We start from the raw sequence: 26011 nt of genomic DNA, 5'->3' as shown, positions 1-26011 counted from the left end.
TTCTACATTTCTTGCGCCATATTTATATACACGGTGGACAAATAGTGCCGCTCTGCTTTCGGTAGCCGTATTCCTGCGCGGAGCTGAGGCTAGTAAGGGCATGTTCGTCGGCACAATTGAACTTGACTCAAGGGGGCCTGTCTGCTGGCGCCAGGTCCTGGTCCAATGAGAGAATGAACTATTATGGGCTGTAGGCTAAAGGGATATTCCGTGCATATGTACAAAGAATATACAAGGGATATCAAACGATATACAAATATTATACATGGGATCTCAGGCAATAAATATATATATTCGGTTTAATCTGACCCTTTGTAACACTAAGACTTTTGCACAGTACTGTGTTTTCTATCCACTTTAGCCAAACACACACACATATATATATGTATATATATACACACACTGTGAGAAAATAATAATCACACACAAAGGGATAATGGCTTATAGCAGACTTAATGATTTTAGAATATTTCAGATAATGAAATTAAATGTTTATATCATCAACTATCCAGTTAGTATTTATACTGTAACGTTTGGCTACTTTAAATCATTGAATGTAGAGAGAGAGCGAGAGAGCGAGGACGCGCAAGAGAGCCAGCCCCCCCCCCCCCCCCCCCCGGGTTTTGTAGGTTTGCGTTTTGAGCGTCTAAGCTGCCGTAGGTGATGATGTCACCTTGCATGTCAACACAGGAAGTTGAACACACGGTGATGCGAACTGGATGCCCGATATAAAGAAACAAATAAATATGAAGTTATGTTTGAACTTCTGTTGTCAAGCCTCATCAATATTACCCCACCCCCTTTCCTCACGAATGGAACTAGTGTCGTGGAGTCCGCTTTGAGCGCTTCCAGGGTTAGCAGCTAACGCTAGTTAGCTTAGCCTAGTTATGTGGGATAACTTAGTTAGCAGCTAACGTTAGCCCATTGCTCGCGTCAATTAAATTGCATGTCATTAAAGGTCCGTGCTGGTCTGTGTAATGAAATTACAATTGCATGTCATTTAAGGTCCGCGCTGGTCTGCGTTTATAATGAAATGAGGAAAGCTCTGCGCTAAAGCAAGTCTCATCTCAGCCGCAACATGACAACATATACTCGATGTTCACGATATAGTAATTTACTACATCTCATGTAGAACAAGCCGCGATATATCGCCCAGCCCTAGTTAAGGTGAGTTAATAAATTCAGTCTGAAAATCTGCTCCGCTCTGATAAACTGACTCTTTGGTCAGAGCGTCCAGTGTGCACTCAGAAGTTCCAAACAACTTGAGTGCGCTCGCTCTGACACTGGTTGTAAATAGGTATGAGTGTTGTATGTGCCTCCCTCAGTGTTTCGCATTAATTACCTTTTTTGCACAAACTATAGGGATGGGGGCAGTAACGCCTTCGTATGTAGTTGACGTCGCTCCTGCCTCCCTCCTGTCGGTTTTGGAATGCGTGCGAGTCCGCCCATGCTGCCTTGCGCTTTTCTGGTGACAGAGTTCGTGTGGAAGAGGAGGAGGAGGAGGAGGAGAAGGAGAAGTTGGAGGAGGGGGAGGAGGCGACGAGGGGGGGAGGGGTCCAGACTGAGGAGGAGGAGGAGGCGGAGGAGGAGGAGGAGGAGTTGGAGGAGGGGGAGTAGGCGACGAGGGGGGAGGGGTGCAGACTGAGGAGGAGGAGTTGGAGGGGGAGTAGGCGACGAGGGGGGAGGGGTGCAGACTGAGGAGGAGTTGGAGGAGGGGGAGTAGGCGAAGAGGGTGGGAGGGGTGCAGACTGAGGAGGAGGAGTTGGAGGAGGGGGAGTAGGCGACGAGGCGACGAGGGGTGCAGACTGAGGAGGAGGAGTTGGAGGAGGAGGCGGGCGACGAGGAGACGACGAGGGGAGAGTGCGAGGCTGGACCAGTTAGTGTGGAAGAGGAGGAGGAGGCGGCCAACAAGGAGGTGGGGAAGGGAGAGTGCGAGGGTGGATCAGTTACTATGGAAGAGGAGGGGGGGGAGGAGGAGGAGGAGGAGGCGGCGGCGGAGAGGAGAGAGTGCGAGGCTGGACCAGTTAGTGTGGAAGAGGAGGAGGAGGCGGCCAACAAGGAGGTGGGGAAGGGAGAGTGCGAGGGTGGATCAGTTACTATGGAAGAGGAGGGGGGGGAGGAGGAGGAGGAGGAAAGGAGGAGGAGGCGGCCTTGCTGTAGAGGATCTGAGACGACTGGCCTTGATCACCTGCTGGAGACGGAAACAGAGAGATAGATATCGTTTATCCTCTCGGACCGAGCCTCCTTGTGGGTGGTGTTGGGGGATAGGGACCAGGAGTCTTAACTCAATCAGCGCCGGACCCGATGATAGTCGGGTTAATTCGCCAACCGTTCAGCGCCAGACCCGAGTATAGTCGGGTTTTCATCATTATTTATTTTATTCGATATTTCCATTTATTACAGGCACACAGACATCTGGGTTAACATGGGGAATCATCCTGAGTAGGGATGCCCTGATCGATCGGCCAGCGATCGGTATCGGCCGATATTCAGTATAAATATGAGATCGGTGATCGGTGATAATGCTTTATTTTCGCCGATCGTCAAAACCGATCGAAAAACATGATCCAATTCTTAGCGGAGATCTCACTGCTGACTTCTCTCTCAGACACACAGCTGCCTGCAGCGTACGGCCCCTCCTCCTCCCCAGCCCCTGCCGCACTCGTGTAAACAAGAGGCTCCTATGCCTCGCAGTCTGCTATAGTCTGGTGCATGCGACGTGAGCTAACGTTGGCTACGTACCGAGCTAACGTTACTGTTTAAACTAAATGACCCAGTGACTACATGAGGCATTGTCTAACGTTATCTAGCTGGCTAGCTACTGATAGCTGCTGATATCAACAAATGCTCCAGCAATAGTCGAGTGCATGATAAGTTACCTCCGTTGACTCGGTAGCTCACGTTAGCTCTAAACTAAATAGTTCACTGAGGCGTTGTCTTAACGTTATCTAGCCGGCTAGCAGTAGCTACAGATAGCTCCTGATATCAATGTCGTATAACATTGATTCGATGCGTATTCGAGCTGAGGGCATGCTGAATGTGATTTATACCAATAGGGTCCAGCTGCAGCGCCGGAGAATCCTGGCCGTAGCTGGAGGCTACTCGAGTACACACAGACAGTGGAGCTGTTTGCAGATAGCGAGCATTTTAACTTGTTGCGTGGTGGCGATGTCTCGCAGATAATACAACTACAAGTAAGATTATATAATTTTTTTTTATTAATATATATATTTTTTATTAATTAAATTAAATTAATATATATATATATATTTTTTTTATACCAAAAACGATCTGTATCGATCGGTATCGGCCGATATGGCTCATAGACGATCGGTGATCGGTATCGGTGGCAAAAAACGTGATCGGGGCATCCCTAATCCTGAGAATGCCAAAGTGCAATACCGGCCGCATCCACCCAGGTGGCAGTATCGAGCACCCTTTGAAACATTATATCTTGGCCTGTGCGTCGATCAGAAGTCTCTTGTCAGATTTTTATTGGTCGGGCAAGGGAGAGCGGTTGTCCGGATCGGATTGAGAAGCGTGAAATGCTCCCGGTGCATGATGTGTGGCGGATTATGTTGGCGACACGATCGACACCAATACTGGGACTCGCGATCAGATAATTGGAATATTCTTTTTGGGGTACATCCTCGTGAAGGTAAGGCCTATATGGTATCAATCCTGCTGTGATCCAACCATTGCTTCACTTCGATCACAAGATATGTGTGTAACGTTACTCCACGTGTGCCGTTGGTGACGATCAAAGCATCAAAAAATTACCCCACCCCACCCTTTCATGCATTCATGATGAAACATAATACCGATAATATAGATGTGATTTCGTAATAGTAGTGTGTACAGGCGAGAAACGGCAACATTTTTTGTGAATTGCACGTATTGCTGCATAGCGTTGTTTTCTGGGATTAGACAGGATTACTCTAAAACTATACTCATATTCACCACGGTATAAAACGGGAATGTATGGATGAAAAAATTATTTCTTTAAGATATTGAGCGAAAGATAGTCGATGTCAAATGGGCCATAGTATTGTATCCATAGCTATAATATAGAATATAGTTATAGCCCTGCAAACACCGCCACGTATTCCTATATTTTAGAGCGTACAAACGATGCTCAACTGCGTGGCGCTGATTGAGTTAAGGGTGCGTGTATGTGTTTCAGTTCTGTCCTTTCTTACTCTTAACACTTTGATTACCAGCCATGCGGTGCGCCTTACCCCTGTTGAATGCCACCACCCACTTCAATGATAGTGTTGTGAACGCATAATCTCTGTTTTAAATTATGGCTATGTGTCTAATCTGCCCGTCGCTTATCAATGACTTGTTTGCAGTCAACATTGTCAAAACGGATTGTTTTTGAATCGCTTCATTTCTGTTTTATAGCATTTTGAAAAGCCCTTGTTTGTAAGGAAAATTACAAAAAAAATCTGTGATAAACGGCATTTACTGGAATATTCTGGCATACACAAAAACGCTGAAATTTTTCGGCCTATTTATGAATCGTTTTCAAATAAACGCTAGATTATCGATAGTATGTGTACTTATGCCCGCTATAGAAGCGGGCTGAAATATCGATTCTCTCATTTCCTGATCTCGCACACACACACACATAGGGCAAACGCTGATATCTCTGTGAAAATAGCTCCGATTATCCTAATACTGGTCAAATAAATTCCTTACCTCAGATCAGATGTTATCTAAAAAGATTATTCCAATTCCTGATCGCTATTCCAAATATCGATCGCATTTATTGATTCAGCGTTGGGTACTGTAAATACATAATCCACGCGTTTTCCGGGCCGGCGATCACAATGGATTCTTCAGTTGGCTTGACGGAAAAGTAAAATGAGGAAACTGGACCGCCCGCCCCCCCCCCATCAGTTTAAAGTAATGGGGTGCAGTTACACAGGGAGAGACGATAGGGGCGGTATCTTCCCAATTGAGCTCAGAGAGAGTCTGCAACACTAACCTGAGGCTCGATTGATGAAATATGAATTCAAATCGCCAATAAAAAGAAATACGACAAACAAACGCTATATAGCGTTGGCGGCACTCAGCGGTCGGCATGAACTAACGACAAAACTCATGGCTGGCACTCAAAGTGTTAATGTTGTGGGGACATTTGATGAAAACATGATTTTCTTTTGTTGTTGTTGTGGGACCAGGTAAAGGAGACATTTCAGGCTTAAAGGATAACTCCAACATTTTGGGAAATTAGCTTATTTAACATCTTCCCTGGAGTTAGACAAGAAGATACATACCTTTTTTGTCTCTGTGCGTGCATTTAGCTTTGGGAACAGACGCTCCGTTAGCATAGCTTAGCTTCATCACTGGAAGTGAGGCAGGACAGTACCCTGACGTTCCCTACAGGTTTGTTGATATTCTCATTCCTTCAAAGGATCTGAACCGATTGAAGTTTATGGATACCATGACTTAAAATCCTCTTACCTTGACGATTAAAAGCCTCCCCAATTTAGAAAACAGTAATCCAATGGCTGGTATTGATAATATACTACTAACTACTGGACGCTCGGAGCTAACCGGAGCTAACGCAGAACAGGATGTGTAAAGCAAATATAATGACTTCCTTTCTGGGGTTTTCAAAATAAAAGTGCGACGTTTATAGCAGCGGAAAACGTTTATTTTGTACATTATCTAACGTTAACACGAACCTAAACTAACTTTAGGTTAGTTGTAACGTTAGTTTAGGTTCGTGTTAACGTTAGATAATGTACAAAATAAACGTTTTCCGCTGCTATAAACGTCGCACTTTTATTTTGAAAACCCCAGAAAGGAAGTCATTATATTTGCTTTACACATCCTGTTCTGCGTTAGCTCCGGTTAGCTCCGAGCGTCCAGTAGTTAGTAGTATATTATCAATACCAGCCATTGGATTACTGTTTTCTAAATTGGGGAGGCTTTTAATCTTCAAGGTAAGAGGATTTTAAGTCATGGTATCTGTAACTGAGGGGTACAATTCCCTGACTGTATTAATCAAGTACTGATATCATTAAATCACTACCGTCTATGTACTCCTGGCCAATACTGTACATAAGTATTATTAGATTAGAACACTCCCACAATAACACGGTTTTCCACACAAAATACTCGGTTAGAATATTTATTACATCAAAGGGAATATTGTTACATAATATACTTTGCTTAGATTGCGCTTATAAGGCAAATAGAATGTGCATAGGCGAGTCAATAGTAAATATTAAGTAATTATCTAGGGATCTTCTGGGAAAGGGGGTACTACCGGTTGTAAGCCAGCAGAGGGGGGCAAAGCTCTAGGAATGTCAATGGTCCACGGAGCTGTAGCAATGCACCTGGAGACGGTGTATTTACTCCCTGCGTCAGCGGGGAAAGCAGCCTGGTAATCCCAGGGTGCGCTCTGCGCAGATGAAGGTGGAAGCCGTGGGGTCTCCGGTACGACGGAGACGAGCTTGAGTGATTTCCCCACGGGCACGTGGGTCCCACAGCAGTGGGTGTAGACGGTTCTCTGCTTCCAGTAGCTTGGTGAAGAATGAAGAATAATAATCCTTGCCCGGAGAGTGGCACCGCTGGCAGGGTGTAAATCCTCAGTGGTGCTGCTGCTCCGGTGTAAATCCTCCGGTGCGGTAATGCACGGTTAAACTTGACGTTACTATACTATTAGCACGGGCAATAAGTGCTCTATGTAGACGCACAATCACTCACTTCACGTGGTCTTTGACTCGTAATGAAGGTTTACTAATAGATAGCGAACGATACGACAAACAGACGTATTAGGATAACACGAGACTATCTTGGGGCGATGCGAGCCCTGCTCTGCCCACGTTGCGTAGTGGGTGAGACGTTGCTTGGATAACTGAACCAGACTGAACTGAAGGCGAACTGAAGAGGAACTGCAAGGGGGGTTCTGTATTCGCCGCGCTATATTTATATGTAAACGATGGTGCCAGCCTGCTCACTGTCTCGTAGCCTTGGGCGAAAGCGGGCATGTTTGGGCAAGTCCTGGCGGTATCTTTCAAGTCAGTTCGAGGGGGGTATGGCGCTGGCGCCTAGGGGTCGCTTCCAATAGGAGAACGAATATTATGGTCTGTCCTGCTACCAGGTAAAGGGATATTCCGTATATATTGTACAAGGAATATACAGGGGATATCAAACGATATGCAGATATTATACATGGGATCTCAGGCAATAAATATATATATTCGGTTTAATCTGACCCTTTGTAACAGTATCCATAAACTTCAATCGGTTCAGATCCTTTGAAGGAATGAGAATATCAACAAACCTGTAGGGAACGTCAGGGTACTGTCCTGCCTCACTTCCAGTGATGAAGCTAAGCTATGCTAACGGAGCGTCTGTTCCCAAAGCTAAATGCACGCACAGAGACAAAAAAGGTATGTATCTTCTTGTCTAACTCCAGGGAAGATGTTAAATAAGCCAATTTCCCAAAATGTTGGAGTTATCCTTTAAGGGTTATGGTTAGGCATGTCATTGTTATGATTAAGGTTAGGATGAGGGGTTAGCGTATGGTCTATGGAATGTCCCCACAATGCATGAAGACATGGTTATGTGTAAAACCAGGACTTTTTGGAGACAAGATTATGACATTTTTGAGGACCCATCTTAGTGTCAAGGGTTAATGTTAGTTTGTGTGTGTGTGTGTGTGTGTGTGCGTGTGCGTGTGTGTGTTACCTGGGCAGAGGGAGATGGCACAGGCCACCAGGGAGTGGCCGGTGTTGTACAGGATGACCTGGTCCTTCTTCAGCTGAAAGTCAGGCTGGAAGGCGGGGAAGGGATAATAGACCCCCAGGGTCTGGATGTTCAGGATGTAGCCATGCTCCAGACAGTGACACTCTCCACTACCTGGAGATACCACAACCACACAATTATTAGTATTTCTATCATTTTATTGGCTTTTCAAAATGTACTGTAACATCACATAAAACACACACATAAGCAAAGCCCCCGCAATAAACCTATAGGTACTACATACTGTTGGATTCTGATCAATCGGCCAGTATCACGTCTTCGTCTGTTTGGCTTGTGTTCTCATCTCCATCCACTGACCCTGCGTTGTGTTTGTTATCTCTCCGACGTCTCATATACTGGCTGTACAATCCTTATCATTCCCCGTTAATGCAATCCGCAAGCATAAGTATTCACCACCTTCGTAAGAATTCGACCCTTTGACAGCATAATACCTTTCTTGAAAGAGCGTTGTTTATTACATAAACAGAAGCCTCAGCTCAGATGTTATCAGATTGTATCGTCCTTGAAAAGTCTATTCTGATGATCTCTCCTCTCTCCCCACTCGGGGGGGGTCATCGCGGCCTGGTGGTTATTCCAGAAGCCTGTCGTCATGGCACTTCTCTCGTGCTGCCCTTCCCCCCCCCCTTCTCTGTGATGAGAGGAGGGAGCCGTCTCAAAGTCTCTGATGGTTCCTCAGTCGTTCGTGGTCGCTCTTGGTCTGGCTTACACCCGGAAACACTGCTAGATTTATAGGATCTCCGTCATAGCGACAGCCTCGCCCCTCTCCTGGTTGCCATGCGACGCGCTGTCATAGCAACTGCTAATAACCTCTAACACACATTAAAACTCGCTCCTGTGCCTGCTGCCGTTCTTATCAGCTTGTTGATGTTCTGATGGAATGCAAACATTCTGCTCTGCTAACACTGACTGCCAGCCACTAGACCGCTATTCCTCCACCGTTCAACCCGTGATGATAATGGTATTACCCTCTTAAAGCTTGTCTCTATATATCAGTTATAAACCAAATATACATTGAAAAACACAGATTTCTTTCAATAGTAATAGGCTAAATTATGGGATTAGAGAGATTGACAACCTTATTGTCTCGTCTCTACAATGCTTCCAACCACGCCAGCTAGGGGTGGACGGTAATGGTCTAAAATGTATATCACGGTATAATTTGAAGCATAGACGGTAACGGTATATATCACGGTATCATCGTTTTTGATAATTTTTTTTTTAATTTTATATAATTTTTTTTTAATTTTTTTATAAAATATATATATTATATAATTAGACTTGTACTTGTATTATCTGCGAGACATCGCCACCACGCAACAAGCTCCACTGTCTGTGTGTACTCTAGTAGCCTCCAGCTACGGCCAGGATTCTCCGGAGCTGCACCTGGACCTATACTCGAGTAGCCTCGAGCAGAGCTACGGCCAGGATTCTCCGGCGCTGCACCTGGACCCTATTGTATTGGTATAACGTTAGCAAGCCCTCAGCTCGAATACGCATCGAATCAGTGTTATAAGACATTGATATCAGGAGCTATCTGTAGCTACTGCTAGCCGGATATATAACGTTAATACAACGCCTCAGTGAATTATTTAGTTCAATGGGACATTTCGTTTTGAACGGTGAACTAACTTGCGTTAACGTGAGCTAACAGGTAGCACACACGTCTCTACTAGACTTTGTGGAGCGTTTGTTGATGTCAGGAGCTATCGGTAGCTGGCCGACTAGATACCGTTCGGTTAGACAATGCCTCATCATGTATTAAACTAAAAGTGAATAGTTGACTGGGTCATTTTGTAACGGTAGCTAAGCTAACGTTAGCTCAGGGAGACGCCGCCGTCCTCCCGTGTGTGTCCCGTCCCACTAGACTACTAGACCCGTGTTTACATGCGTGCGGTAGGGGCTGGCACGCCCACTGCGCGAAGCCTCCTAAATAACTTTTTCCAGTTCGCACATATCTATTATCTATGACTAATTCTATCTATTTTTAGGGGCAAATGCGAGTGAAATAGTCGCGCTGTGGTTACATGACGTCATTGCTATTTTAGAGCTGCACTACCGGTTACACGGTATAGTCAAAATCCATACCGTAGAGCAAATTCATACCGTTTATACCGTATACCGTTTATACCGTCCACCCCTAATGCCAGCCATAGCAAGCTTGGAGGGTGCTGGGTCTGGGCCTAGCTTAGGGCTCAACCACTGGTTTCCTGCTGTTTCCAACTAGTAAAATTTAAGGCTTTTTAAGACCTTTTTTAATAGGATTTAATGTCTATTTCACGGCCATACTGACAAGAAAAGTATGAAGGAAAATGACTATGATAGAATTAATTCCATACTGGGGAGACAGTGGCTCAGGAGGTAGAGCAGTCGTCTGGTAATCAGAGGTTTCCCGGTTTAACCGTTAACCAGATATTATTAACGGTTAAATGGTTCATTAGCATATTAATATTATTTTGTATATATTATTTTGTATTCATATTATAGGGTGAATGTGAAGGGTGAAGCTTGCTCCGAGAAACAGTGTGTTCTGAAATACCAACCTCACTCACAGAGTGTAGAGAGCAAGAGCGAGAGACGGAAAAAATGGAGCGACTTCTTGTCCACATGTTTACAGATATTTCTGAAAGCATAGTATTTTCTTGCCTGTATACATGTGGATGGGTGAAATGGAGCTAAAACTGAGCTTTTGGAAAACATTAACATCATGACCAATGCCCCTGTCCACACATATACGAATTGAGAACAGAGTCATTTCTCTGCAATCAGGGCCATGGAGAGATCCTTACAGCCTCCCATCAGTTCAATCAGGACCATGGAGAGATCCGTGCAGCCTCCCATCAGGTCAATCAGGCCCATGGAGAGATCCATGCTGCCTGCCATCAGGTCGGTTCATGTGTGTTTTTGTGTTGTGTGGACAGAGAGATTTTCTAAAACACCGTTGGTGTGGACAGGAATCTTTTTGAAAATGTGGACATGAGTTTCAGTCAGTTTTGCTACTAATGGTGAATAAATTATAGTTATAATGCAGGCGTGCTGTTTTTTTGTAGTTAGCATTAACATTATGCATTAGCAAGTGAGGTAAAGAGAGTGAGAGAGAGAGCGAGAGAGAGAGCAAGAGAGAATTAGAATGTGAAATGGGCAGACTGTGCACACGGCAGACCACTTGAAACCACATCGTGTAAAAGGGAAAAAACAAGGCTAACGGGCTAAATGACAGTGGTTTGTTTGAACCAATGCCATATGGTAGAGGTAGTTGGGTCAGCGGAGTTGTGTGGGTGTACCTGAGGGTAAAATATTGCCAAGAGGATGGGGGGGAGGCATGGAGGCGATGGTGATGTATCTGTCTCTCCGTTTCCCAAAATCCCTCCCCATTACATTCATCAGCACCGACCTGGAGGTACGAGTACTGGGAGAGAGAGAGATTGATTGAAAACTTTATTAACAGATTGCAGAATGGGTACAGTACAGTACAGCTCAATACATACAATTGTTATGGGGATGCAGACCAGAGAAAGACTTTCGTCTTGTTTACATCAGGGTCCACCATTTTCAATTCATCGTAACATATATGACATACATGACATACAGATAGACAGTACTGCTACATCTATACATTTATGACATATCAGATTTGCAATTACAGTACTGTTTGTGATACAAAAAGAGTCCAGAAAAAAAAAGTATATACATTTGACGTAGAAACTGTACATTGGATTGGGTAGGTGGGGGTGGGGGGGGACTGTACATTGGAGGTGGTTGGGTGGGGGGGGGGGGTTGGGTAGGAGTGGGGGGGGGGGGGGTTGGGTAGGAGGGGTGGGTGGGCGACACTGTACAACTGTACAAACAAAACTGTACATTGGATTATTGACAAGACCATACTTGGTAATTTACTGTACATTGGAGGGGGTTGTGTTCGGACATTTACAGGGGCCAGTTTCGAGTTGCAGTCTCCCTTAGGTGTTTTTTGAGAGTGTTTTTGAAAGTGGGTAGTGATTCACATTCCTTTACAGCTTTGGGTAGGGCGTTCCACATTGATGTGGCATAATTGCGAAACGTGTTTAGTCCCTTGTTTGAGCCGAATCTGGGTTTAACATGATTTGTGGAGCTCCCTCTGGTGTTGTGATCGTGGTATTCACTGACCTTTGGGAAGTATTTTGACATGTACATGGGTACCTTGGTCGTGTAGTGCAGTGGTTCCCAAAGTCGGGGTCGCGACCCAAAGGTGGGCCGCGAGCAGCCACGGGTGGGCCGCGAGATGATTTAAAAAAAATAAAAAAATATATTTTTTTATTTTTTATTTTTTATTTTTTTATTTAATTTTTTTTTGTCAGGCCACTGAACTTAGAAGCAGGCCAGGACAGTGTTTCTAGTTGTATTCTAAAATTCTATTCTATTGTATTCTAAAATGTGACTATATAGTTTTATATTAACAAAAACGAAAAATCTACTTATTTCAACGAACATTTCAAACTAAATAACAGATTATGCACATGAAACGCTGAAAACAACCGAAGCAACAATAGTATTTTAATGAGGCTATTATTATTATCATTATTATTTTGCAACAAGTTAGCCCTCTCATAAATAGCACATATAAATGAATAACTAACTTGAACTAACTTAATAGGATTGAAGTGATATTTGGCTTAAAAAATCGGTCGCCTGGCAAAAAAAAAAAAAAAAAAAGCCAGACGATGTGCATTGGGCCGCGGCTCTCTGACGCCTTATTTTCTGGGCCCCGGCCTGAAAAGTTTGGGAACCCCTGGTGTAGTGTATCTTGTAGACCAGGCCCATTGCAAGTTGCTGTACTCTGTCGTCTACTCTAAGCCATCCTAGGTTGTCAAAGTGGGCAGGGGTGAGGTGGGTTCTAGGAGTAAGGTCAAGCAGTAGTCTGACCAGTTTGTTTTGAGATGTTTGTAATTTTGTTTTTAGCGCCTTTGAGGTGCTTTGGTACCATGAGGTGCAAGCATAGTCGTAGTACCCTTGAATGAGTGCTCCTGCTAGAGTCTTCAGGGTATTCTTGTTTACCAGTGAGGAGATCCGGTACAAGAATCGAGTTCGTTGGTTGACTTTTTTTATTACATTGGATGCCATTTTGTCACAGGAAAGATTTTCCTCTAGGATGGAACCCAGGTAGGTAATATCTTCTTTCCTTGTGACAATATTGTCACCCACTGTAACTGAGAAGCCGTCGGTCTTGCTGAGTTTGTTATTTGAACCGAAGAGAATGGACTCTGTTTTGCCCATGTGTAATGATAGTTTGTTATCAGCGAGCCATATGCAGATTTTGCCTAGTTCTGAGCTGAGGGTTTTTTCAACCTGTAACTTGTTCTTGTCAGAGACCAGCAGGGCTGAGTCGTCCACAAACAGGAGAGACAGACACACGTTGGTTTTACTATACATTTGAGGATGTTGTATCTACTTACATTAATTTCCTAGTCCCTTACCATAACCATACAAATTAGCCCTAGCCATATTTTCAGAAAGTTTGCATAAAAATACATACCTAAGTAAATGGAAGATTGCTCCACTTCTACAAGGTCCATTTGCATGTTCTCAGGGAATGTATTCCCAGTGTCAGAAATATTGTGTCCGTTACTAGGCTTGAGTAGTTTCATCTTTGACGGTGAATAACACCATGCTAAAATTTACCTTGACATGGAAAATTGCCACTGAGCTCATTCAGCACCTTCTTGAGATCACGTGTACAAAGAATCTAAGCAAATGAATAAAGGGCAGATGATTTACAGGGGTTTTTGTAGATACAGTACTGAATTCTGCCATCCGGACACATGCAATTTGAAATATGAATATAGAATATTAAATATTAGGCCTAGAAATTACCTTATTATGGCCAAGTCACACATCTATGGATCAGGCCAAATCTCCCGTTTCCAATGGCAGAGTTCAATCTGGATTTAGTACCACCAGGCGCCCCTGACAGGGCAGCAAAAACTGTGTAAATGTAATCTACTGTAATTTAAGTAGTTACTTTTTTATAATGTACATTTCTCCGCCATTTTTCATCAGATTGCAACGCCGTTTTTTGCTAGACATTCACAGAAAGGTAAAGAAACTAACTATGTTCTATTTTATGGCAATAACGTTCAGGTTTGTTCTACCTGTGAGGTGAGATATGATCCCGAAAATAACTGGGGGAAAAAAGCTTCACACTAGAAATCAGATGATTGACAGGGGCTGGCGTGAGCTGGGAAGTGTAGTTTTATGAAATTCGAAAGTCCATCAAAAGCCCTGGGTCTCTTCTTTCAAAAGACTACACTCATGTTAGGTTGCACCATGTCCTCGCGTCAATATGCGCCCTTTTCTGACTTGATGCGCTGAGATTTCTATAAACTCATATTTCACTAATAACACTTAAAATCATTGGTAAACAAACGTAGTGCTGAAAATATACACTTTGACTGCCGTTTTGACAGGGTTAGGGTCTTTACTTTTGGCTACATTTGAAAAAGAAACGCAACATTAATTAATACGTTCTGTATTCATCTATTTATGGCGTGATATCAATCTTGTACCGGACCGCTCTTTGAGCGCCACAAGCTTTCCCCATCTGCACTGGCTAGCGCCAGCTTTTCTTGACCATTTTCACGATATTTCACGATCTTTGCGGAGCCATTGTATAGTCTATATTCTAGCTATGGAGACCATAGTAGGCTCATTTGACAGACACTATTTCTAGTCCAACATGTAAAAAATAGTTTGTTTCTACACACTGTAGTTTGTAGTTTATTACACGCTAAACATCGCCCACTTCCAAAATAATCCAGTCTTTTTCCATAGATCGCGAGATAAGACGCGTTATATGCAATAAGCCCAAATCGTTCTGGTTGATCCCCTGAAACCCCAAATCAAAAGGTATATACCATGTACATATGTGCCTTCACAAGATCATCAAGTGTGTGTGTGTGGGGGGGGGGGGTCTTACCCCAAAAATGCAATCGTTTCAGGTTCGGTAAAATAGACATAGAATATACCTTACCTTAGCCAAAAGGTACTCCAAAAAGAATAATTCCAATGATCCCATCGGCAATTGCGATTACTCGTTTATATGTAATTACTCGTTTGCGGGAAACTATAGGTTTTGAGGCGAGCAGATCTCCTAGCGATTGCTCTGCAAGAGCTCCTCCCCCTCAGAGCGAGTCTTGACAGAAAGGGATCAGTAGAGACAATGTCTGAACTGGACTATCAGAGTTCAAAAGGTAGGCGACACTGCCACGTGGTGAGATTCGATCGGCATTGCAATTCCAACATAGGCAAATGAGCCAGGGACACCTAGAGTGATCCGGCTGACCGTTTAGAACAGGGATCAAAGGGAAAAGATCAAAGGAAACTAAATCAAGTTTACTCGTTATTGGCACCCATTGAGTTAAGGGGTTAAAATGCCCAGCCCAGCCCTAACCTTAACCTGACTCTACTAACCCTGACCCTTATCTCAACCTGATAATCAGAGTTTTGGTGCAAGGTAAAAAAAAAAAAGCGTTTGCTTTATATCTTACCTGAGGCCGAAGATTACTATTTTGGAGTTGTCGCTGGGCCACTCGCACACAGTGACGTACAAGGAATTGGGAATGCCCTCACCTGTAAACAGTCGAACATGTTGGACCTGAGAAGAGAGAGAAGAAGGAAAGAGCGGAAGTCAGGCGACAACATATCATTTTATTCCGGGAAACTAACTTGCGCCTGAGCTGTTCCTTAGCAACTCAATTCCGCTGTATCGTATCCATAGGCTTTTGTACTACATTTTGATCAACTAGTATTCAAAACATGCTTTTATGAAATAGAACCTGACTTCACTGTTACCTGTTTGAGTCTGTGGCGCAGGTTGAACTCCCACCAGTAAAGTTGGTAGGTGTAAGAAGTCAAGTTATCATTTTCTGCACTGTCACTGGTATAGGACAGAACGTAACGGCCATTTTTGGTGAAACCCAGGAATATGTGCCTGGAACCAGAGAGGTGATTCAGCTATTAGCTGGGGCCAGGAGAAATATAGAAAAATCAACATTGAATCATTGAATTTCATTTGAATAGAATCAATTATTAAAATACCAAGATTTGAATCTATGCCTTTTTCAGTAGATGTGAAGATTATCTCTAAACGTCTAAGAGCCCATCTTGTTTGCTTCACACTGAGTTTCTGCTGAACTACTACAAAAACTCAATTGACCAAATTACATCTTTTGACAACAAAGGCAGGTGTGGGCCCTAGCCTAGGTGTCTGTAGAATGGCGAGCTAACAAAGTATTTATACAGGGGAGTAGACAATGACTATGAGTAATAGATATGATATGCAGACTATGAGAAGGCTATGTGGACAGACAACTACGTGGATTGGATGTAAGTGCATGTGTGTATTTGTGAGAGTGAGAGAGGAAGTGTGTGCGTGTGTGAATATGGTATGATGTGCGTGTGTGTTATGTGAAAGCTATGTAGATGTAAGTGGATGTTTTGATGTGTGTGTGTGTGGAATAGAGAGAGAGAGAGAGAGAGAGAGAGAGAGAGAGAGAGAGAGAGAGAGAGAGAGATATTAGTGAAGGCTATGTATCGTGTGTGTGTGTGTGTTAGAAAGAGAAAGACCAAAGTACCCCATCTTGCCAATATCATTATATTTCTCTGAGAGCAGCGTTATCCAACTCCATCAGAGGGGCACTATGCAAGTCAAGATATGTCTGTGTATTTGTTGACAACAGATCCATGTAGTAGAGTACACACACACACTGACCCTGCTCTGAGGACCTCCTCGCTGACAATGTTCTTCAAGGGGACACACACGCGAGGTGGTAGCTTCCTGAACAGACGCTGGGAAAACTGACCCGACAGCTGTGGAACAGGAAAAGAGTGAGTGATGACATGACATCAATGGCATTATGTTAACTCTTTCAGGGCAAATAGAACACAAAGTAGGCTAACCCACGAATGGCCTTCTCTGTAAGTCACAATCTGCAGTGTATGAGGAACGATGGTGTATATCCAGATACGTCCAGTGACATTGGCTAAATGTGAATTGGAAAGTGAGCTGGCCCAACTGCAAGTTAACGTTATGAACAGCAAAAACTGGCGTTTACTCTGAGTAACATGACAAATGGCTGGTTAGCTTATCAACTAAGCTAGGAAGCTACGGTTATCCTGTCCCATTCAGATGCTTATTATGACTGAGCCTGCTAGCTGGCTATCTGCCGCTAACAAAACGAGCGAGTGACTAAAAACAGACAAGACACTGCTTGTGGAACGGTGCAGGCTTTACCTAGCCACTCAGCTAGATAGACAGAGGTGTAACTGTTATAGTACAGCGGATAGCAAAACAATTGTGCACTTTTTCATAAAAGCATGAAACTTCTACCATAGTAAGTTTATACCATGAGGTTTATTTTCAGATGTGGAGGGAAGTCAGATTTGACCTCTGAGGCCCGGGAGAGGTCAAATCCAAGATGGCCGCCCAAAATATTCAAGAATTCATAACTTTGGAACCGAACACAGTAGAAAAACACTTATGGTATAATTTCCTACCAACTTCATGGTGCCCATTCTGTTGGTGATACCTTTGAGACCAATAGCATTCAAGAAAATGCATTTAGATCAATGTGGAGGTCAAATTATGCAGACAAAGGTAAGGGAGGTAAACAGTGCAAAGGTAGTTTATTTCCAATTTTTTTTTTTTTTTTTATAAGTATTTTTATTGCACATTACTTTAGTTACATTCCATATTGATGCACACATGCAATCTTATTTTTTTCTTGTTCAAAAACAATTGTCCAGCGGCATATAACAAAAAATATTCAAAGTAAGAATAAACATTCTCTTTCTTTTGGCGGGTCCATACATACATATAAACAGGATAGTTAAATAAGCTAGATTTTTGCTGGGAAATAAAAGAAAAAAGAGACCAAAAAATAAATAAATAAAAAACAGAGCATTAGAAAAAGGCCAAAAGCCAAGACACAACAGCGACTATACCTTCAGTTCAGACATTACTGTAATATGAGTGACCTTTTGAACTTATATTTCATTTTATATATCATTAGAAAAAGGCCAAAAGCCAGGACACCACAGAGATTATACCTTCAGACATTGCTGTAATACGAGTAACATTTTGAACTTATATATCCTCTTCATCCTCCCTCAGACCCTTTAAGTAGTCCAACACCGGTCCCCATGTCGTATCAAACACCTTTCTCCGTCCTGTATTTTTAAATCTAAGCCTCTCTAAGTAGAGGGTCTCCCCCAGCTCTCTCATCCACATTTCAAATGAAGGTGCTGCATCCGACTTCCAAAGTCTCAAAATGAGCTTTTTAGCCAACACAGCACCTAAATATATCGGCCTTTTTTCATTTTCAGAGTACTTAGTGACATCGTCACTATATCCCAAAATGGCCACTAAGGGGCAGGGTTCCCACTGTTTATTAAAAACTTTTGAATAAAAGTCAAATATATCAGACCAGAACGTGTGTAAGTTGGGACAAGACCAGAGTTGATGTGTAAGGGTACCATCTTGATTTTTACATTTGTTACACAGTGGTGATACGCTAGGATACATCTTATTCACTTTCACCTTTGAGTAGTGCAACCTGTGTATCACTTTAAATTGAATCAAGTTGATTCTAACATTTACAGAGCACCGGTGAATATTTGTAAGACATGTTTCCCAGAATTCCTCATTGAGGGGTATCCCCAGTTCTGACTCCCACTCAGTCCTATATCTTTCTGTGCTAACTATTACCTGATTGAAAAGTGTCTGGTATATTATTGTCACCGCCCCTTTACTACCTGGTCTAACATTAATTATATTTTCCAGTGCTTGATGCTGAGGAATGTCTGACCATGTATCTACATGAGTCCTTACGAAGTTCCGTATCTGTAGATAGCGGAAAAAATGTGTTGACGGTAAATCGTGTTTGACCTTCAGTTGCTCGAATGATAGGAACTGGCCCTCTTGGTACAAGTCCTTCAAGCTCCCTATACCCTTCGCCTTCCACTGAGCAAACCCTTGGTCCATAGTGGATGGCTTAAAGGCATGGTTATTACAGATTGGAGTGTCTATATACATATTTGGAGCTTTCAAGTATGTTTTAATCTGTTTCCATACCTTCAAGGAGCTATGTACTATAAAATTCCCTTCATATAATGACTTGTTTATCTTGACAGGGCTATTCAAAAGGGCTAGGAGAGAGGTTCCCTGACAGGCTGCTCGCTCCATTGAGAGCCATGCAGGAGTGACCTCCTCCATGCCCTCCGTAAGGTTAGCACTTCTCCAGAAAGCCATATTGTTTAAATGTGCAGACCAGTAGTAACATTTGAAGTCTGGAAGACCAAAGCCACCCTCATTTTTTGTTTTACATAAGTGTTTTTTGCTAATACGTGCAGCTTTATTCTGCCAAATAAAGGGGATTATAATCGAGTCTAACTTTTTGAAATACCGCTGTGGTATGAATACTGGAATTGACTGAAAGATGTATGTAAATCTCGGAAGAACCACCATTTTAATAGCGTTTACTCTCCCAACCAGTGACAATGGGAGGGTCTTCCAAAAATCTATATTCTGTTTCAACTGTTTTATTTTTACTTTCCAATTCTCTTCCAGTAAGAGTTCAGGTTTTTTAGTAACGGTCACTCCTAGGTAAGTAAATCTATCTTTGGTAATCTTAAAGGGGATAGAGTTCAATGAGGAGCTATCCTTATTTATTTGTATTGGCATTAATTCACTTTTATCCCAATTAATTTGAAAACCTGAAAGAGAGCCAAAATAATTAAACACTTCCATAATTGGAGGAAGGGACTCCTGTGGGTTATCTCTTTAGGGTCTGTAAGAACAGTGCCTGTGTCTGATTTTATTTTTAGTATTGCACGGGAAGCTTGCGCCTGTCTTAATTGACGTGCCAGCAGTTTCTGAGGTTTGTCACCTATTTCAAATTGTATCTGTTTTATCATATTCAATTGCTTATTGACCTGTGCAGATAAAAATAGTATTATACTCATCTCTTTGAGATACTATAGAATTCAGGATGTCGGGATCCGCAGAGACCCTGTACAGGTGTTCTAGTTGAGACACAGAATCATCCAACTCCACTAGTCTTTTTGACATTTGTTTTCTCCTACCTGCCACGTATGATATGATGCTGCCTCTAAGCACTGCCTTGATAGCTTCCCACAGTGTTGAGTCATCCACATCCCCTGTATCATTTGTGTCTATAATGTCAGGTAGCCTAGCTGACATGTATTTTAAGAAACTCTTCTCTTTTAAGATTGTGTTGTCAAATCTCCAGGTGCGTTCCTTTCTATGTCTAGTGAACCTAACATCCAGTGACATGGGAGCATGATCACTTATCAGGATAGTATGGTATTTACTGTGGACACAACACTGGATATCAGTTTAGAGTCTAACAGCATGAAATCAATCCTAGAATAGGATTTATGCACTGGAGAGAAAAAAGAGTAGTCTCTATTGGTAGGATTGCGTAGCCTCCATATGTCAACCAGGTTTAGATTGTGCATGGCACTTTTTAACACCTCACTGGCTTTGCTGTTCACGGATACCTTTGATGACTTTTTATCCAACACAGGGTCAATTACACAATTGAAGTCGCCACCCAATATAATATTTGTATTACCGATGTCAGGAATTCTATTCAGAACTGTCTCAAAAAAAAGTGGATCATCAAAATTTGGACCATACACGTTTATCAATGTTACAGGAACACAATTAAGTGTCCCTGATACAATTACAAATCTACCATTCGGATCCGCGATTGTGCATTCATGATCAAACGACACACCCCTCTTGATAATAATAGCGACCCCTCTGGCCCTGGCCCCGAAGTTTGATTGAAATATTTGTGATCCCCATCCCATGCGTAACTTGTTCCTGGCTATATTCTTAATATGTGTCTCTTGAAGATATACAACATCAGCTTTCAGGCTTTTTAGATGAGCCATTACCTTACCTCTTTTAACTGGGTGATTTAGACCTCTTACATTCCAGCTTACAATCCTTGTACTATCCCCATTGTTATTTACTGACATGACATATTATCCATGATCATGTGACAGAGCAAAAATCGCCCAAAGTGTTGTATACATTCCGCCATTAGAAAGAAAAAATAAAAATAAAATGTACTGCCGCAAACTAACATGAAAAACACTACGCTGTCCTCCGGGGCCCTCTTTACCTCCCTCCAGTCCCCTCTGCGAACAAAACACCTCTAAATCTAAATACCTTAAGAGCTAGTAAACATACCATGATAGTCTGTGTATGCATTCTTCCAAAATAATAACAGTAATAATGATGTTATTGTTAATAATGATTATAACAACAATAATGGCAATAATAATACTAATTATTATTATCATAAGTTATTTAAACAAATGTATTATTTAACTTTTTAATATGTTTTTATTTTTTTACTGATTTATACATAACCTTCCATTGGTCATAAGGTCGCTTTACAAAACAAAAACCATCAAGGGATGGAGAAGCAGAGAACTAAAGTTCTAAAATCTTAACAGTCCCCAGAACAGAAACAGAGATCTGTAGACTTAAGTGCAGACATTTCAACAGCTGTCTTGACTTTTCTGAGCCATGCATACTCATCCTCTGTGGTGGCTGTATTTATATATTGAAGGCTACATCCTGCTACCTTTTTCAGCTTCTCTATTTCAAGGCAATATTTACAAAAACGAAACTAAAACTAGTAATTTCCTATACAAACATGTTTCCTACTATTTATGCATAATAATAATCTGTTCTGTGCGACCGCGAGGGAACATGTATGCGCATGGTAGAGGACGTAATACTTGGCCTTCTGCGTGCCTCTCGGGAGGGGGACTGGGAGTTGCACCTCCATGCTATAAGAAGCATGATCCCGGGGAGCTCCAGTAGCTCACCACGTACCGCGAGTGCTATTTCAGCGCCGTGGACAACCGTGCTCGTCACGGATCTGGGGCTGAGCGAGTTCGAATCCCGGACTGCAGCCGTGCCTTTCCCAGAGTGTCTTCCCCCCCATCTGAACCCTTTCAGCCTGCTTCTGTCGGTCGAACTTGACCAAGTATAAATGCGATAAACGTATAAAAGAGCCAGGGAAATGGCCAAAGTTTAAAAAAAAAAGAAGCATGATCCCATGGTGCTTTGCCTATAAGATAAATTATGGCAGGTACCTGTCCCCTTACTTTGCTCAGATGACAAACTGTGGCGGGACTAATTAGACTGTGGCGGGCCGCCAGTCTAGGCAATTGATGGGAAACCCTGAGAGCGCCACCAACAGCGCCACGGATAGAGACTGAGAACTGTCTGTACCTTCCAAAATAAACAAATTTTTTTCTGAAAACCAATAAGCATTATATCATTGTATAGGTCTAACTGGGCTGAAAACATTGATAGGTGACATGGCATGACACTCTGTAGCCCTATATGAATGTTGAATATGCATATTGATCAATATTCATTGTTTTTTATTACTATTTCAATGTTTTGGGGAGATTTATGTGGTAACCATGCCCAAAACATTTACATCATCTGCGTATACCTTTTTAGTGTATTTTCATCACATCCAGAGTTAGATTTGTAGTCAAGGAGTAGGAGAACACATTCAGTTGCATTATTATCCATGATATTGGTTATAATGGTCATATTGCCTTTTAAATTAAGATTATGTACCAGGGGAGGGTAAAATATGATGTTTTCCTTCATTGTATCTCCATTTACTCTGGAATGGTAATGATGTGGGTTTACTTACACTGGATTCATATGTCCTAGCTTGTTACTGGTCAAAGGAGACCATAAACATGCAGGCCTTATGGTTCATGAGCTATCATGATTAATTTGGGGCATGTAATTTCGGACAGGAGGCCTGAAAAATATGCTTGGTAGTGTTATAAAAGATGTGATAGCACACATTTGGAGGCAACTGCTGCATTGCTATCACATCCTTTCTAGAAACAGGGGTGTATACCCATAGATATATATAGTTCTATATATCTGTGTATACCTTCCCAAAAATCAATGAAGGTTAGTTAGTCCCCCAAGATGGTAATGACCATGGCTCACGGCCTAATTAGGAGGGGTGGGAGGGGGAGTTTGGACATTTACGGGGGCCAGTTTAATTAGTTTTCATTACTATTACTCTAATCATAATGAGATATTCCTCTAAATAGGCCTTCGAAAACGGAAAAAAAAAGTTGTATACAAAAATAAATCCACCCTAGCTAACACGTTAGCCTATCGTAGCCGTGCTAGCGTTAACATGCAGAAATTCGTACAGCATTATGCCAAACGCTTTGTGTCATACCTGGCCGTGTCTAATGAGCATGACGATTTGATCTTTCTTGACGATATCTTTGCGCGCAGCGTCTTTATTGTAACCACGTATGTTGGCCATTGGAACTCCACAGCCAAGGTCCCTACGCCGGCTAAAAGTCCATGCTTGCCCAGGTAATCGCCGTGCATGCGCATGAGGTCCTCGCTTGGTCCTCGCTTGGACCCCCAAGTTATTATACATGTTTTCAAAGTAATTATTTTCAATGCTATAAATGCGGTGTCTGATTAAATTCAAATACTTCTGGCACTCATTTGCTTCCATACTTCTGCCACTGGCGGACTCAGGGGGGGGGGGGCATGGGGGCGACCGCAGCCCCCTGGTGCCCCCAAGGTCGAAAAACGCCCGCTTAAGTGCCCTTTTGAGTGAAAGAAATGAGAGGATGTGCCCTATTGGTGCCCCCACGGTTGAAAAACGCGCGCTAAAGTGCCCTTTTGAGTGAAAGAAATTAGAGGATGTGCCCTATTGGTGCCCCCACGGTTGAAAAACACGCGCTAAAGTGCCCTTTTGAGTGAAAGAAATTAGAGGATGTGCCCTATTGGTGCCCCCACGGTTGAAAAACGTGCGCTTAAGTGCCCTTTTGAGTGAAAGAAATGAGAGGATGTGCCCTATTGGTGCCCCCACGGTCGAAAAACGCACGCTTAGGTGCCCCTTTGAGTGAAAGAAATTAGAGGATGTGCCCTATTGGTGCCCCCACGGTTGAAAAACGCACGCTTAAGTGCCCTTTTGAGTGAAAGAAATGAGGATGTGCCCTATTGGTGCCCCCACGGTTGAAAAACGCGCACTAAAGTGAAGGTGTGCCCTATTGGTGCTCTTCCAATGGTCTAAACTTGACCATGTGCCCCACGGTTAAATAATATCACGCAAAAGTGCCCTTTTGAGTGAAAGAAATGAGAGGACGTGCCCTATTGGTGCCCCCATGGTTGAAAAACGCATGCTAAAGTCCCCTTTTGAGTGGCGAAAAATTAGAAGGTGTGCCCTATTGGTGCTCTTCCAATGGTCTAAACTTGACCATGTGCCCCAAGGTTAAATAATATGACGCAAAAGAAAAAAATTAGAGGACGTGCCCTATTGGTGCCCCTCTAATGGTTAAACGTGACTATGTGCCCCCCCCCCACAGTTGAAAACATTGCGCTAAAATGCCCTTTTTGAGTGTTGAAAATGAGAGGACGTGCCCATTGGTAACCTAGCTAACACGTTAGCCTATCGTAGCCGTGCTAGCGTTAACATGCAGAAATTCGTACAGCATTATGCCAAACGCTTTGTTGTCATACCTGGCCGTGTCTAATGAGCTTGACGATTTGATCTTTCTTGACTTTCTTGACGATATCTTTGCGCGCAGCGTCTTTATTGTAACCACGTATGTTGGCCATTTGGAACTCCACAGCTACGCCGGCTAAAAGTCCATGCTTGCCCAGGTAATCGCCGCGCATGCGCATGCGGTCCTCGCTTGGACCCCCAAGTTATTTTACATGTTTTCAAAGTAATTATTTTCAATGCTATATTTGAGTTTATAGAAATCTCAGCGCATCATGTCAGAAAAGGGCGCATATTGACGCGAGGACATGGTGCAACCTAACATGAGTGTAGTCTTTTGAAAGAAGAGACCCAGGGCTTTTGATGGACTTTCGAATTTCATAAAACTACACTTCCCAGCTCACGCCAGCCCCTGTCAATCATCTGATTTCTAGTGTGAAGCTTTTTTCCCCCAGTTATTTTCGGGATCATATCTCACCTCACAGGTAGAACAAACCTGAACGTTATTGCCATAAAATAGAACATAGTTAGTTTCTTTACCTTTCTGTGAATGTCTAGCAAAAAACGGCGTTGCAATCTGATGAAAAATGGCGGAGAAATGTACATTATAAAAAAGTAACTGTACTTAAATTACAGTAGATTACATTCACACAGTTTTTGCTGCCCTGTCAGGGGCGCCTGGTGGTACTAAATCCAGATTGAACTCTGCCATTGGAAACGGGAGATTTGGCCTGATCCATAGATGTGTGACTTGGCCATAATAAGGTAATTTCTAGGCCTAATATTTAATATTCTATATTCATATTTCAAATTGCATGTGTCCGGATGGCAGAATTCAGTACTGTATCTACAAAACCCCCTGTAAATCATCTGCCCTTTATTCATTTGCTTAGATTCTTTGTACACGTGATCTCAAGAAGGTGCTGAATGAGCTCAGTGGCAATTTTCCATGTCAAGGTCAATTTTAGCATGGTGTTATTCACCGTCAAAGATGAAACTACTCAAGCCTAGTAACGGACACAATATTTCTGACACTGGGAATACATTCCCTGAGAACATGCAAATGGCCTTGTAGAAGTGGAGCAATCTTCCATTTACTTAGGTATGTATTTTTATGCAAACTTTCTGAAAATATGGCTAGGGCTAATTTGTATGGTTATGGTAAGGGGCTAGGGAATTAATGTAAGTAGATACAACATCCTCAAATGTATAGTAAAACCAACGTGTGTCTGCCTCTCTCTCTCCCTCCCAGTACTCGTACCTCCAGGTCGGTGCTGATGAATGTAATGGGGAGGGATTTTGGGAAACGGAGAGACAGATACATCACCATCGCCTCCATGCCTCCTCCCAGTCCTATTGGCAATATTTTACCCTCAGGTACACCCACACAACTCCGCTGACCCAACTACCTCTACCATATGGCATTGGTTCAAACAAACCACTGTCATTTAGCCCGTTAGCCTTGTTTTTTCCCTTTTACACGATGTGGTTTCAAGTGGTCTGCCGTGTGCACAGTCTGCCCATTTCACATTCTAATTCTCTCTTGCTCTCTCTCTCGCTCTCTCTCTCACTCTCTTTACCTCACTTGCTAATGCATAATGTTAATGCTAACTACAAAAAAACAGCACGCCTGCATTATAACTATA

At 42.8% G+C, this 26011-nt stretch overlaps 1 protein-coding gene across 1 annotated transcript in view; it reads right to left on the bottom strand.

Annotated features, from left to right (window-relative positions):
* Positions 1-24547, bottom strand: part of LOC311248383 (DDB1- and CUL4-associated factor 15-like) — a gene marked incomplete at both ends in the record, with an annotated part of 65600 nt that extends 41053 nt beyond the window's left edge. The window contains 7 exons of the mRNA XM_084339272.1: positions 1696-2096; positions 7708-7878; positions 11067-11191; positions 15303-15409; positions 15607-15745; positions 16526-16623; positions 24383-24547. Coding sequence (XP_084195398.1) covers positions 1696-2096; positions 7708-7878; positions 11067-11191; positions 15303-15409; positions 15607-15745; positions 16526-16623; positions 24383-24547 — 1206 coding nt within the window. The remainder of the gene's footprint in view (positions 1-1695; positions 2097-7707; positions 7879-11066; positions 11192-15302; positions 15410-15606; positions 15746-16525; positions 16624-24382) is intronic.
* Between the last annotated feature and the right edge of the window lie 1464 nt (positions 24548-26011).

The sequence above is a fragment of the Notolepis coatsorum genome (genome assembly GCF_963971535.1).
Source record: "Notolepis coatsorum genome assembly, contig: SCAFFOLD_267, whole genome shotgun sequence".
Lineage (NCBI taxonomy): Eukaryota > Metazoa > Chordata > Actinopteri > Aulopiformes > Paralepididae > Notolepis > Notolepis coatsorum.
Note: the sequence above shows the minus strand (reverse complement) of the source record. Positions and strands in the feature narration are given on the sequence as shown.